Source organism: Telmatherina bonti (genome assembly GCF_933228915.1).
Source record: "Telmatherina bonti genome assembly, chromosome: 4".
NCBI lineage: Eukaryota > Metazoa > Chordata > Actinopteri > Atheriniformes > Telmatherinidae > Telmatherina > Telmatherina bonti.
Genome location: NC_136622.1, coordinates 28878097 through 28893837, shown reverse-complemented (window position 1 = coordinate 28893837; position 15741 = coordinate 28878097). Strand labels below are relative to the sequence as shown.

Below are 15741 nucleotides of genomic sequence, written 5' to 3'. Positions count from 1 at the left end.
GGGGACACCAGGCTGCAGGGGAGTCATGCTTAATGGTTTTTGGGGTTGGAGGATTTCCCTGCAACCGATGGTCCCTGGCAGGCTGATGTATCACAGATCCCAGGAGGTCCCTGGTGCCCAGTCCTACCTACCCTGCCTGGCTCTCCAGGCTCACCTGGATCTCCTGGGGACCCATCGCGACCATCTTTGACTATTCCAGGTACTCCTGGAAGACCTGTTGGGAATATTTGAGATAAGTTTTAGAAATGGATTTCATGAGTATGGTTGAAGTTGGAATAATGCCTGCCACATACCTTGGTTTCCTTGGTCTCCTTGGGGCCCGTCAATGGCTTTGCCAGTAGGTCCCTTATCACCTTGCTCACCAACATCACCTGTTATGAAGACAGAAACCTGTATTTAGCTTCACTCTGTGGTCTTTTAGAAGTTTACTGTAGTTTTTTAGACTAGAATATCATCTTTTTAATTTTGTTGCATTATCATCATTAAATAATAAAAAAAAAGGTATAAAAAATTGGAACTGATGTTATTCATTATACCTCTGGGACCTGGATCTCCAAGTTCTCCTGGCAGGCCTCTATACCCTGGTGGTCCACGGGCACCTGGATGGCCAATCGAGCCAGAACTTCCCGGCTGTCCTGGAGATCCAGGAGCGCCAGGGCGTCCCACCATTCCAGGTGCCAGAGGTCTTCTCAGGTTAGCAGCCAGCTGTGCCATCTGATCTGCATGACAGAAGACACCAGAGGGATCCTTCTCAACGTTTCTTTGAGGAGTGAATCGCAGATGGAGAAAGATTAAGACGCTCACCATCAATCATTGAACCACAGAGCTCTCTGATGTGCTGCTCACTCACCAGTTTGCCCTGATAAACAGAAGAAATGTCTGAAGCATGACTTTATTTAAAAAAAAAAACCAAAAACATGAGAAAAACACACTTGAATCGTTTAATCTGTTTGGCCAGACTTTATACTCACAGGAACACCTGTCTTTCCTGCGATTCCTGGCAGACCCTGTTCACCTTGGAAGCCCATTGGTCCTGGTTTTCCTGGAGGCCCTCTTGCCCCGAGCTCTCCTTGTGGACCTGTTACACCCTTCGGCCCCAGTTCACCTCGCTTCCCGGACTACAGTCAACAAGAAGGATGGATTTAAAATCCCAATAAGTTTTACAAAAACAATTTTTGCCCAAACTAGAGCAAAAACCATTAAACGTAATCACTGATTAAACACCAACTGAGGAACAAACCGGGTCTGTTGAGACACTGTGGGGGAGGATCCATATGGCATCTTGTTGCTTAATAATTACTCCAACGAGCACAGCAAACAGTAAATGAGACATGGAGAGTGAGGCTCATTAGCGCTGCCTCTAATTACAGAAACTGCTGTGGCTTAGTGCAACTAGTCCTTCCCTTGTGGCGATGGCAACAAACAGGCCGATAAAGCTAAAGCTGCCGTGCCTTTCGCTAATTAATCCTGTTAAACCTGGAATGTGAGGCTGAATCATGTGCAGTTACTCTGACAAGTGCACAACAGCGAAGACTGAGGCACCACTTTTTACTGCTGAGTGATGGAGTCCGGAGCAAACTTGTGCTGATAATTCCACCTGCTTATAACATCTGATCTAAGTTTGGCACACAAACTATTTAGTGAGCTGGCTTCAGGGGTAAGGATCTGTGCATGAAATATTACAGAGGAAAGACAGTAAAGCGGGATGGAACATCTTACCTCGCCTTTTTGTCCAACTGGACCGAAAGGACCCTGAAAATTAGGACATAGTTTTAGGTTAGCATGTAAAAGTGATTTGATTTGACAAGTGTTTTGCAGTGCAATAATCAACTGCAGGCTACTTTTACACATTTTAATGTTGTTTAAAAGTTCAAGAGCTGTATTAACATCGAACAAAATTAGAGCAGAGGGTTAAAGTAAGACTCATGCAAGACAATGAAAGAGCTAAACAGTAAGATCAAGTACTAATCAAGTCAGGACTCTGTAGTCGACTTCTAAAGCCATTCTGCATTACTTCCAGCAGGGCCGGCTTAAAAGTGCACAGGCCACTGGGCCCAGAGTGTTCCAGGGGCCCCATTTCACACCATAACATTGGAAATTGTGAATTGTGAAACGACATTTCTAGCATCTCTCAGCCAGTGGTAACAACAGAAATACACTGGATACTGTGGTGTAACTATCTGGCTTTTATGTAACAAGCACTGCCTTTTGGATTCGGGGCATAAAGCACACAAATGCTGCAACATACTCACAGGCTCTCCGTTTTCTCCTGGTAAACCATCACTTCCTGCCACGCCCTGAAATGACACAAGATCTGAATTACTTGACTAGTTGTCAAAATAATGTGCAGCTAGATTTATCTAAAGATAAAGAAACATAAATTTGACCGTGTAAATGAGAGCAAAATGTGAGAGCAGGTGTGGTAATGATAATTCCAGGACGAGAGAGAAATTATGAATATTGACTTGCCATGTCTCCCTTCGCTCCAGAAGCTCCAACTGGACCCTACAAGGGTGAAAATAAAACACATACAGTGAGTTAAAAGGAGTGAGAGAGATGTGTGGGAGAAGGAATGGGGAGTGTGTGGGTGGGGAGGGGGGTAAAGGTAAGCGAGGTGGTTGAGGGGGACGAGGACTGGCATAAAGGCTGGCTTTGTTCTGTCCACTGGTTCCGAACAGGAGGACGTTTTGTGTCTGTGTACTCTCCTGCCTGTACTCTGTGTTTATACAGATGAAAATGGGGAGGGCTGCCCTGGTTATTGACATACCCCTCCCATTCCACCCCTCCATAAACACACATAATCCATATAGTGTCTGTGTGGAAATATGACTTATTTTGTTCACCATTTCCTTTAACTGAGTGTAAGTTCTTTTTGAACTGTTGCTGAGAAAAAAATTATTAGTTCAGGATTTCAGAATTTATCATTATTATTAGTAATAAATATATATATGTATATATATATGTATGTATATATATATGAATATATATATATATTCATATATATATATATATATATATATATATATATATATATACATACATATATATACATATATATATATATATATATATATATATATATATATATATATATATATATATATATATATATATATATAATGTTTTATTATTATTAATAAATGTTTTTTTTATTTTTTTTATTATTAACAATATAATAAAATTAAATAAAAATGATTAATAATTAAAAATGTAAATAACCATGAGCTGGAGCCCTATATTGTACTATTGTTGAACTGATATTTCAGCACATGAAGACTCACCCTGTCACCAAACTCTCCACGTAGCCCCGTTGGGCCTGGAAGGCCTGGATCCCCCAAAGCGCCTTTAACTCCCTGCAGCACGCAACACACACATAGCCAGTAAACTCACTAAAAATTCCAACAATTATTTTAAAAAAGGAAAAGAAAAAAACAATTTTTTGTGATTTCATGCAGCTGACCTGGAAGCCTTTCACCCCTTGGGGCCCAGGATTGCCAGCTGGTCCAATGCCTCCCTGTTGGAACGAGACATTGCCATGTGATTCCACTGCAGGCAAGATACCACATCAGATGTTGTCAAGTGCCTCTTCTTGGGTTTACAGCTGAGCCAATGGATGCTGTTATTATGTGATATGATTTGCAGTCCTATGTGTGATGACATTGTGTAGTGCTATTTTTACACACTCCACATACACACATTTCCTGCAGGATGTGATCATTATTAAAGAAATCTTTCTTCATGAATCTTAGCTTTCATCCTTGCAGGTATATCTGTTACTACTCAAATCCACACTAACAAGCTGTTGTGTCAGAGTGGATACTCAAGCTACTTTTGTAGAATGTAATTAAATATGAAGAACAGTAGTTTATCATCCTGCTTGTTCAGTTTAATGTCATAGCCTCCACACTGCTGTGCATTTATATGCATAGAAAGATACATCTTTCATTTCTTTTCTTACTTAAATATGCTATTTTTGCAGCATAAAGTGCTAGAAATAGGGTGCTAGTATGACCTTTTAGCACCTCTTTTTGTAGATGCTAGCCTTGCAGCTCCATATTTGCTGGTTATCTATGACTAATCCTTACTTTTAGAGTAATGATGAACTTACTGCTACTCCTCTGGGACCTGCTATACCCCTCTCTCCTGGGACACCGATCTCACCCTGAAGAGACAACATTGTAAACAAATCAGGAAGTCTTAGACAGCAGGCATGTTGGCTGAAGTGATGCATCAGAGAGGCTTTTACCTCTCACCAATAATCCCATCAGATACATACAGGAATACCTGGCTCTCCAGAGGGTCCTCTCTCCCCAGCCTTCCCTGGATCACCCTGTAGAAGGAGTGAGGAGTGATTGTAGCTGCTTTTTGTGTTCTTTTTAGTCTTCGTTTTCAGTCGTGTCTAATTTATTTTATAACTTACAACTTGTCCTTTGGACCCCTTTGCCCCGGCCTTTCCTTGCAGACCCTAAAAGAAGTTAAGATACAGAAGTTGTATGATGATGGTGAGACATGAGGTGTCCACCATAATTTGCAGAATATCACTGGGAAATTGTGACTGAATGGAAAATTGGTGTATCTGTACTAACAGGAAGTCCATTTGGTCCTTTTTCTCCTACTACTCCATGGCGCCCAGGATCGCCCTGTCAGCAGAAAGACAACACTGACTGTGACACAACGCAGCTCACCCAGTGGACTCACAACTTACGCTGAGGTTCGCTCAGTCTACCTTCTCCCCATCCAACCCTGGCGTTCCGTCCTTGCCATCTCTGCCAGGAATACCCTGTCCAAGAAATCAAATATCACCCTCATAGTTCGAAGATTTGATATTGAATAAACATTTATGTTTTCGCACATATGAACTCACAGGCTCCCCTTTGGGTCCTGCTCCCCCAGGAGCTCCCTTGGGACCAATTTTACCCTGTTAATAGACATATAAGAGTTCCATTTAAGCACATCCGCGTATCCTCAACCAATTAAAGCTCAAGATTTTGACTTACAATTTCTCCTTTGGGTCCTTTGAATCCCTGTGGTCCTTTTTCTCCAGTATCACCCTGGAAACATCAGATGAAACACACAGCTATTCGTCGATGGGATCGGCCATCCATTCCAGCAGCCAACTACCAAACAGTTTTCATGACAAATGCGGAACAAACAAGGAGAGACTCACTGTCTTTCCAATGATGCCGGCAATGCCCGGCTTGCCTCTGAAACCCGGGAAGCCCTGGAGACAAGCAGAGGATGAGGTTAAGTAAAAAATCCCAAGATAAATTGAGGTGTCCGCACAGCGAGGGGTAACAAAAGTAAAGCAGTTTGGATTGATCCTGAATGTTGCTTACTCTGTCGCCTACAGGTCCCATCGGGCCTTGTAAACCTCTCAGACCGCGTGGGCCCTGAAACAAAACATAAATGTAATCTGAAGGCATTTCCAAACTTAAACAGAATGTAAGAATTTTAATAAATGTTCGAAGTTTTTTTTTTAACTTTCATAAAAGGACAGTTTGTTCATGGATCTTACCTGCAGACCCACTGTACCAGGAATACCTGCTGGTCCTGGTGGGCCAGGGTCCCCCTAGAAATACAGAACAACACGCTTGAATCATAATCAGGTACGTAGGATAAAAAAAATCAATATTTCCACCACATCTCACCTTCTCTCCATCTTTTCCAACCTCTCCCTTGTCTCCTTTGTGTCCAGTGTGTCCCTACATGAACACACACACACAGAGAAATGAGTTGGGACACATGACACAAAAAGATAGAAAATAAAAGAGCCATGAGGAAGACTCTTTACCTTGAATCCTGGCATCCCAGGAGCACCAGGGGGACCAGGGGGACAGATTGCAGGACACTGCAGAGGACAAAGACAAAACATTGAGGACTCTGCAGTCGATGCACGTAGAAAACACATCTTTAGTTACAAAAGGTCACATCTTACCAGAAGGTCTCCGCTTAGATCTTGAAGGCTGCCAGGAAGCCCCTGACAGAGGGAGAAATCACACCTCATTTTAATAATGACAAATGATTTGATTCCTTCTCAACAAGAGACTGACTGTACCATGCAAGCTATATGCTGTATCAGCTCTGTGATGATGTGGTACGGTGCAAAAGACTTGAACCAAAACTAATTTCTTTAAATATTGCCAGGAAACCTGGGAAATGGATACAAAAACAGAAAAAGTACAATCTTAATTTGCTATTTGATGCGGTCGCCTTTATTCTTCAGCTCAAGCTGAACCCTCTTACGTAGGCTTTCTCGTTACTTCTTCACTTTCAGGAATAGTTTTCCAGGATTCACAGAGAACATTTCAAAGCTCTACATTAGAGCTTCCATCTCCAGGGGTCATTCCATAAACCCTGTTGTCACGGAGTTTTAACCCAGTTTCTAAAGTTATTTGGCATTCCTCAGTCTTGTTTCCCTTAATGATGGGTTCTTTACAGCCTCCCTACCATGGCGACCACATTTGACAAGGCTTCAGTAAACAAACAAATCGATTGAAAGGCCACAGAATCTCAGCTCCGGTGTCAGGTCTTTTCTAGATTTTTTTGCTTTCAGACCTGCAACTTCTGGATTTTTTTCAAACCTGTCACTTCACCTCTACTTGTCCAGTTTCCTCATATATTTCAAATAAAAAAAACTGAACTTAGTGCTGAAATATCCCTCATGTTCATCTAAAAGCTCTTTTTCGGGTCATCTTTACCCCCCCTTTCATAAATACATTAAAAAAATGGGAAAACAGTCTTTGTGACTGGCTGCTTGTAACAAAGACTCTGAGTGGTAATTTGAGGAGTTTCTTAGTTATCTGTAATGTGCAAACACAGCACAAGTTAAGCCTTCAAGTCATGTGCCCATGTGCTCAAACTGTTCATTGGTCATTTTGAGAAGTGGCTTAACCCTTTATAGGGCACTCAATGAAATACCTTGAAATGAGAATTTTTAACCTAAAAGTGTCCTTCTGGTATGTACCAAGACCTCCATTCTGTTGTTACATTTAAAAAAAAAGTTTTATGCTGAAAATGGAACAAAACAAAGTGATCGAAAATAGTCACTTGCCTGATAAAGGCTTAACTAAGCAAAAAAAACAAACAAACTATTTCTTAAATATGGTGAGTTGCAAGAACAAGACTAAAAATAAGTAAAAAAAAAAAAGAAAAAAAAAAGCAGCCAATGGTTTAAAAAGAAAGCATGAAAGATCCTCAGGAAGCCTGAACAACTTTTAGAAGCAAAATATAAAGACAAAGATTAATATCAGGACCAGTTTAAGTGCACTTACTGGAGGTCCATCAGGGCCGGGAGGTCCAGGCAGTCCCGAAAGACCCTCAGGACCCTGAGAACAGAAATAAAAGCACAGATATTGGAAATGTCTTCAGCACTTTACTATAAAATATGACATTTAATCTTGGTTCAGGATGTTTTTATTTCTATCTGGTTTCATTTACAAGAAGTTGTCTGTTGTCGCTAACTGCAGTCAGATGTGGACACTTAGGAAACAGTCATATCTGAGGTTAATCTTTTCTCTAAAGTCTCTGTTACAGTAACTGATGTTAAATGCTCTCTGTATGGTGGGATGTATCTGCAGTAGAGTCTCCCTCACATTTATCGGTGATGATAGAATGTCACAATCCAACTTAAAAAATAAGAAAAACTTGGAACAATGTGTACAAAAAAAAAAACAAAACAACTATATAAGATGTGGAAAGTGAAAATATGAACTCATTTTGAATTTGATGGAAGCATTAAATCTTTTTTAAAAAGTCCGGACAGGATGATGTTGTTATGTTTTAACAACTATATGTGAGCATCTGGGAGGAGAGAAGTTTTAGGAGAGACTTGTTGACCCATTATGGTGTGAGGCAGGATTCTAGCAGCTCAGCAGTTTGAGGGTCTCTGTTGCCAGAGTTTTTATAAAAGATCTGGAGTGCAGGCAAGCCAGTTCAGCACCCCTGTACTCTTCTTCATCCAAATGCGAGTCATATGACCACAGAACAGTTTCCACTTTGCCTCCAACCATTGTAAATAAGTTTCAGTGCAGAGAAGATGGCAGCATCTCTGCATCATGCTCACATTTAACTTCTTCTTTTTTTGGGCTTTAACCTGAATTTGTCCTGCGTATCCTGTGTGATATTCTTCCTGGTTTTCTTCAGCTTTTGACGATATTCTACACTACAGATGTGGAAGAAATAAAGTCAACACAGCTTTATGTTGAGAAACATTTTTCTCCATGATTTCTAGATCCCATTTATCTCAGATTGTTGAACCTCGGCCCATCTTTACATGGGAGAGGCTCTGCCTCTCTGAAATGCTCCTTTACACCCTGTCATAACCCATTACATGTTACCAATCAACCTAATTAGTTATCAAACGCTCCTCCAGCTGTTTCTGATTTGTGCCATTACATTGTAAACTTTATGTTCCCCCTTGTCCAACTTGTTTTAAACATTACATTACATATAAAAAAAAAGTCAATATTTTACCTGAAATGTCTCAGTTTAAACAAGTGGCTTAACCCTTAACATATGTTATGTTCAGCTGGAAGTAAAATGTGGGGTTGAAATATGGGAAGCTCAGCGTTTTACAGCTCAAGCTGTATTTTCATGCTAAATGAGATTTTAAATGCTGTGCACTTATGTGCGACACCATAGATTAAAAGTTAATCAGGTGTTAGGAAGGATGTACTGCAGACACTTTAAACACCTGCTCAGAGAACTAATCAGTCACTTTAACAGATAACACCTAATTAGCTTCTTTTTAACACATAATTGAGGGTACAATTTTATAATACTTCAGTTATTTCCAGACTATTATAACAGTATCATTAACGTGTCCAAACGGTCGCTAAACTAATCCCATCACTGCTGAAAATCCTGTAGGGTCTTTAGAAGCAGAATTCTTCACTCATGAACTGAATAAAATCCAAAAAGCTTGCGACCCACTATCAATATAAACACTGTCTTTTAGCAATTGTGTCGCTCTCCTTTGATGGTTGTTCTTGCCCTCTTGCTACAGCAAATGTGGTTTAGTAGAACATTGTACAGGTTACTGTTACTGCATCTGCTGCATTGCAGTATAACGGCTGCAGGTGACGGTGCACACGTAACACGTTCCAACAGATATAACATGTGGGGGATAAGTTTTATATGCTGAAATCAGAAAAGATTTCAGCATATTGAAGCAGCAAATTGAGTTGGATCCTCCAAGTCAATCTGTTGGTTTCCTTATATATGCTATTATGAATTGGCTTTCATTATGTAGTTTTTCCTGTCTGTAAAGTGTCTTGAGATGGCATTATTGTGATTTGACGCTATATAAATAAAGTTGAATTGAATTGAATTGAATTGAATTGATTTGAATTGAATTGAATTGAATTGAATTGAATTGAATTGAATTGAATTGAATTGAATTGAATTGAAAAGACAATGACTCTGTGAATTAGTGAATGAAATTTAATTTTTTTTTTTGACAGGAAGTCAGTCTGAACTGAAGACATGCTACAGATACTTACCGCTGGACCCTGAGGTCCGACTCCGCCTGGCAACCCATTGGTTCCAGGTAGTCCCTAAAAACAAAAACCAAATGAACCACTTGGTGCGCAGTATCTGGACTCCATCAAAGAACAAAAAACATACACTCAGAGGGTACAAATAAGCAAACTGAAGTGTACTCACAGAAGCTCCTGGTCTCCCTCTGCCCTACGAAAGACACAGGAAGGCAAATTAAGTCACAAACACCAAGAGGATTCTGGGAGTTAGAAACAATCATGTGGTGTTACACTGCAGGTTGTTGACTGAAAGTTTCCAGCAAGTCATATTCTGCACCTGGATGTTCACTTTCCATTCATCACATTACGTTATCCTGGCAAGTACAACTGAATCTTCATTGTTTTAACGTCAACAGAGACTCCCTGAGTTTGTTCAAAACGATTTGTCCAGCCGGTGAAAGGAAAGCTGGCTGTGATGTCACCAGTTGTCTTAAATATTATAAGATCAAATATTTAAGTTACTTTGAGCCACTCAGGCCAGTGAAACAGATATTTGAGTGAAGAAATGACGAGAAGTCAAGCAGCTGTGTATCTGTGTGACTTGATGTGTGAAGGGCCAACATAGTTAGCGGCATTACTTACAGGAGTCCCAGGTGGCCCTGGAGGTCCTGGTTCACCCTGTTGACAGCAAGACAAAAGCATAATAAGGCAAGCAATGCAAAAAAAAAACCCAACATAACCCATGGCAAAATAGTCAATGACTGTAAATTACTTAACTTGTTTCTGGGAAAATAAGGAAGCTCGACAACTAAAATCTATAATTGGTCATTTTTAAAAAAAACTTTATTTAACAGACAAAAGTAGCTACAAAAGAAATAATTTTTCTCCACTGTCCAACTTCTCGCGTGTTTAATGGTTTGAAAACTAATTATATATACTCAGTAGGAGGCAGATCAAACAAGCATCACACAGAGCTTCTATGCAGCAATACTTTCGTAAGTTATTCAGAATGAGGTCTGACATTATCCTGCTACATCCACAGATGTCCCGACATAAGACAATGTCTTGATGGGTTTTTAAAAAAATCAAATTTCCACACATAAACACTTTACACATATGTAAGTCCCAGAACAATCCCAGGCACTTAGTGTCATGTGAGAACCTGGCAATATTTTGCATAAAGCTGATATGTGGTTTTCTTAATTTCCTTTCCGAAGCTTTTTTTTAACATACAAGCTGTTCCTGTCAGAGATGGATCAATTTCAACCACATGTGCATTTGAACTGTCACATATAAACTGATATGTAACGCAGTTGCATCTGTCCATCTTTTAAAAAAAGTGCATTTTCAGTTTGCATTTCTGAAATGTTGGAGCAGGAAGTTCTTTGCAAAATTGCAGCAATATTTATGACTTAATGATTCTTTTTCTGCATTTAATTGTGAGCTACTACTCATCTTAGCGTGCACATGTGTTAAAATATATACACATGAATAAAAATCATTTATAATAATTTTTTTAGGATTTCAAGAGTTGTTTAAAGAAAAATAATGTCATATCAATATATTGTGAAAAATAAAGATAATGGGACCAATAAGTCAGTAGGTCATAAGAGGCATGACAGTGTTTGTCCCCTCCCAGCTGTATTTGTTTTTTTTCTAAAGGGTGATGTAAAAAAACAAAAAACTTCAAACAAGCACCTAACACAGTGACGTGGCACCTATTCACCACATTCCTCAGCATGCAAAATGCACATCAGTGGATTGTGGAGTACAAATCATAAACAAAGAGATGTGAGGGGCCTGTGTGTGAGCCAACGTTGTTGGTTGTCAAATCATAACACTATCACAAAGTAAATGTTGATGTAATCCAAAATGAGAAAAAGTCCACATTTAGAAGCTTGGAGGCTGCAGTGGTGGAAATATGTGCCATCTGTGTCTTTTTCTGCTCATCTGCATAAAAACAATGGCTGTTGTGTTTTACTGTGACACCAGATTGTGGATCCTGTATATCTGACTTACTGAGCTGAATGTTAGTTTATGCTTTGTCCCAGGCTAGAACTTTTTTTCTTTTACTCCTCAGCATTCCCAGCTAACCATAACAGTGTCTTTATCTGTCTAATTACTGACATGAGCACATGCAAGCCTCCTAATTGGGTAGGCTAATCTATGGCTTTCTATCGACTTTATTCTTTCATACATTCCATGATTTGTGTAAGATGAAAGTCTTGATTATCAAGAATCCTTCTGCAGGTTTGATGTTGCACATTTCAATTCTCTGTCACTCAAAGAATACAACTTATCTGCATTGGGAACAGCAATCACAACTTCTACGATCTTGCAGACTGGTGGAAAAGTAGTGCGCATTCCAGGCCGGATTAGAAAGCGGCAGGAACAAACCTCATTCTGATCCCTCATTAAAAATATCCACAACCATGCTGTTGAGCCAACTTGACAAATTAAAGCTGACATACAAATCTCTGGCCTTGTGTCCGTTAGAGGTTCTGAAAGAGCTGCACGAATCAGAATCTGACTTAGGAAAGTTTGTATCAATCCATGTTCATGTGCGGGAGGCTGACTTCACCTACTGATGCAGAGGAGTGTGAAGTAGCTTGGAGGCTGCCAAATCCAATCAGTGCATTAGTGAATGTATCCTCAGCATTTCTGAAAGTTTAAAAGCTCAAAACACACTTACTGCTTCTCCTGGAGGTCCATCTCTGCCAGCAGGACCATCAGGACCAGTCAAACCCTGAAGAGGAAGGTGACATCAAAATCTTATCCTCTGGTATTATTATAAATAATGTCTAACTCATCATTTCCAGCTTCACAGCATCAAGTATATGCAGTTTGGGCACCAAAAATCCAAATCAAATAGTGATAATAATAATAATAATAAAAATAAAAAAGGAATTGTGTTGCTTTGATTTAGGAACCAACTGTGTGGACACTCACATCGATCCCTGGAAGTCCTGGCAGGCCTGGTTTTCCTGGTAATCCTGGTATTCCAGCTTTTCCTTTGGGACCCTACAAAGATGCAGAAGAGAAGAAGAAGGGGATCAACCCAAGAGGGAGGGAAAATCTTTACTTTTCAAAAGTGAAACATCTTCAGGTCACCACATGAACAAAACAAACCCCTGCTCGGTACTCTCTGGATTTTGGAAATGTTCCTTTTTCTCAATGAGTGTTTGAGGTCAGGACATTTTTGTCTCATTACTGGAAAGACTTTTGTGTGTTGGTACCAAACTCCTCTATGGAGAAGCCTTTAATGAGACTAATATAACTGGAGAGTGGTTCTTGCAGCGGTGTGTGTGTGTGTGTGTGTGTGTGTGTGTGTGTGTGTGTGAGACCAACTAATTCTCCTTTTCATATTCCTGATGGCTGGAAGCCACTCTTTCTGTATGTTGTATGTATTTTTTTTTTAATCTGGGTTTGTCTCATTTAAAATTATTTTTATTTATTTTATTGATAATTTCCTCCTTGCATAATATTTCTCTAATCATTTCTCATTTTTCTAATCAGTAGATAATTAGCAAAACATTTATGTGGGGGCGGTTATTTTTCTTTGCATTATGCCTCACCGTAATGGCATTTGCAGTAACCAAACCAGTCTTTCCTGGTACATGTTGCATTCATGCAACCATGGTAAAATTAGTATTTTGCTTTAATGATCAGTCTTTCAGCCCTTAGGCTTTCTTTAAGAAGTGCCAAACTGAAATGGATGGCGATCCAGAGACTGTGATTCCCTTGATGTTTTCTCATACACTAGTTGGTAAACTTACAGCTTTGCCAGGCAGTCCAGCAGGTCCAGGTTTCCCCTGTTAATGAGATGAAAATGAATAACATAGCCTTCATTTATTCTCAGTGTTAATAAGGTTGTTCATCTTAAAAATCACACATGCACATACATACATATATCATAAAATCATTTTAAAAATATCACAGCTGGAACATTTTAAACAGTCTAAAAGTCTAATTACAGATGAAGTGATGCGACATCCTGATTCAAATTCCTGAATATCTGAAACAATGTGTGTATGAGCTGCTTCACCAAATGCAGTGTTTGGCTTCCGCTGTGAATGGGGAAGAACAAACAGCCCTAAACTGATCCAAGTAGACTGGACGCATGATAAAAGCCTCCGTTTGGTTTGGGGAGAAGTGCAGTAGGAGGGGTAGGGGTAAAGGTGCAGGGAGGAGGTGCGAACTGAAACTCTAGATGGTCTCACAGAGCTGGGGAATGTATGAATGGACCCTCTGTGTGCCTGAACGTTACTGGAGTCACAAAAATATCCACAACGAAAAGGGCCTCAAGCTTTCTGGTATATATAAAGAACATTTCTAAGATTTATTTATTTATTTTTATCCTTTTAGTATTACTTTTTTTGTTGTTGTTGAAAAAAACAGGAAAGCTGTCAACTATGTTACTAAAGTTTTTCTTGTCAATTAGCTACTTCATTATTCAATTTCCACTTGAAACTGTGCAAATATAATCTTATCATGTAGTTTTTCCATTTAAAAACACCTCCAGAAACCCTGAAATAATAGAGCGTTGTACATTTCACAATATGATGGTTGTTGTTATTGACAAGATGCATACATGTTGATCAATATGATTGCCTAAAGTTGAAAACGGTTCCCTAATTTTATGTATGAAATCTTTAAAGGAAAATGTATTTGTAATTAGACGGTTTTTCCAAATAATCTTCACTCAGCACACTTAAACCCTGCCCAAGTCTCCATAAATGACAATTCCATAGTTGTAGGAGGAGCTGTGAGAGGAGTCAGGCTGATGTTTCAGCAATGATTCTGTATCAGCAAAACGTTTAAGATGCTTAACATGGAATCAAACATTAAAATCCAACAATAAAAACACAGCCAGGGATGAGTCTTCCTAGCTATAGAATCCAAGGAGAAAAACAAATAAACAAATATATTTCTAATCTGTAATCTACTGAATATGTTTTTTACCCACTGAAAGAAAAATTAGGACCTAAATCATCAGCTTTCTATCCTCGTCTGCTACAACTGGTTGATTGATAAACCTTAAATAATCTGCTTTACAGCCACATGCAAGTGAACAAGTTGTTGGTGACTGGCTAACTCACATCTGTGCCATCCCTTCCTGGTGATCCTGGGGGTCCTGGTGGCCCAGGGGCACCTCTGGGGCCTGGCCTCTGCAAAGTACAATGCACCAAACTTAAAATGGATCCCTTGTAAACATTAAATATCATGAAAGGTTTGTTATGAAGTGAACGTGGGAAAAATGCTTAGAAATGGGCCACTGCAATCCCAACTGCATGCAGAGAGAACGCGTGCGTAAAAACGCATGATCAGCACAGTAGCATGGCTCCAGCAGATTTAAACAACACAAATACATTCAAAGCAAAGTGTTCACTAAAAAATAAACGCGTTTCTCTGAGGACTTTCCAGATGTGCTCCAGAGTGTCGCTCAGTCAGGGCCGCTGAAAGGAACAGAGGTGGCTTTGTGCGCACTGATCTCCAATCTGCGCATTCCACAGGATCAGGGAAACGCAGCAGACTGCACCAGCTCGTGTGAAACATACGGCCACCTGCACAGTTACTTTTAATACTCCCAACAAACTCTACAGACTTAAAACTGAGAAGGAGGAATGCACATGATGGAGTGTTCAAACTAAAAGAGAATATTTACAGAAAATATCAGGTTTGACCACAAACTGCTGAATATCAGGACTTAAGTGGCGATGAAAGGAAGCAATGGCACGTTCACCATGAGCCTTTATTATCCACTGATGTATAAGCAGGCCTCCGGCACCTGTAAACATGAGGGATGCCGCGCTTTGGCAAGCCTTACCTGCGCAGAGGATGATGTCAAAAGATGGCACAGCAGGAGCGCCCAAAGGGCAGAGAACAGCACCATGGCCTCTCGCTTCCTCTCACAAACCCGAGTTTATGTGGAAAAGGTCAAATCCCCGGTTCCAGGTCCCGTGTCGTTCCCCCCCCAGCGTCCACGACGGAGCCTTCCTTCACCTCACAGCGCGGAACCCCTGAATGGCTTTCTCTTTGCTTCCAGATCAACCCGAGCCTCCAGGCGAAGGGGCTGAACTCAGTCTAGTTCGCTGCACGCAGGGGTGAGGGGGTGAGGATGGTGAAGGTGGTAGTATGCAGGAGGGAATCCATTTCGGACACCAAGAAAGGGGGAAGAGCTATGAATGTTAGGAATATCAACTGACCAATCGGAGAGAAAGTTAGACTAATATCTAAAGATGAATTAACATTTTCCTACATTTCC

General features: G+C 40.2%; 1 protein-coding gene across 1 annotated transcript; it reads right to left on the bottom strand.

Moving 5' to 3' along the window:
- Positions 1-29: 29 nt before the first annotated feature.
- col9a3 (collagen, type IX, alpha 3) lies at positions 30-15369 on the bottom strand (the record flags this gene model as incomplete). Its single annotated transcript, XM_079239833.1, has 32 exons — positions 30-214; positions 294-371; positions 537-719; positions 805-859; positions 972-1118; positions 1720-1752; positions 2253-2297; positions 2470-2505; positions 3282-3353; positions 3461-3514; positions 4109-4162; positions 4277-4330; positions 4421-4465; positions 4587-4640; positions 4727-4780; positions 4865-4918; positions 4998-5051; positions 5168-5221; positions 5337-5390; positions 5516-5569; positions 5649-5702; positions 5792-5848; positions 5936-5977; positions 7272-7325; positions 9501-9554; positions 9664-9687; positions 10119-10154; positions 12169-12222; positions 12426-12497; positions 13253-13288; positions 14576-14644; positions 15304-15369. The coding sequence occupies 32 exons, from the start codon at positions 15367-15369 to the stop codon at positions 30-32; spliced, it is 2037 nt and encodes a 678-aa protein (XP_079095959.1).
- Between the last annotated feature and the right edge of the window lie 372 nt (positions 15370-15741).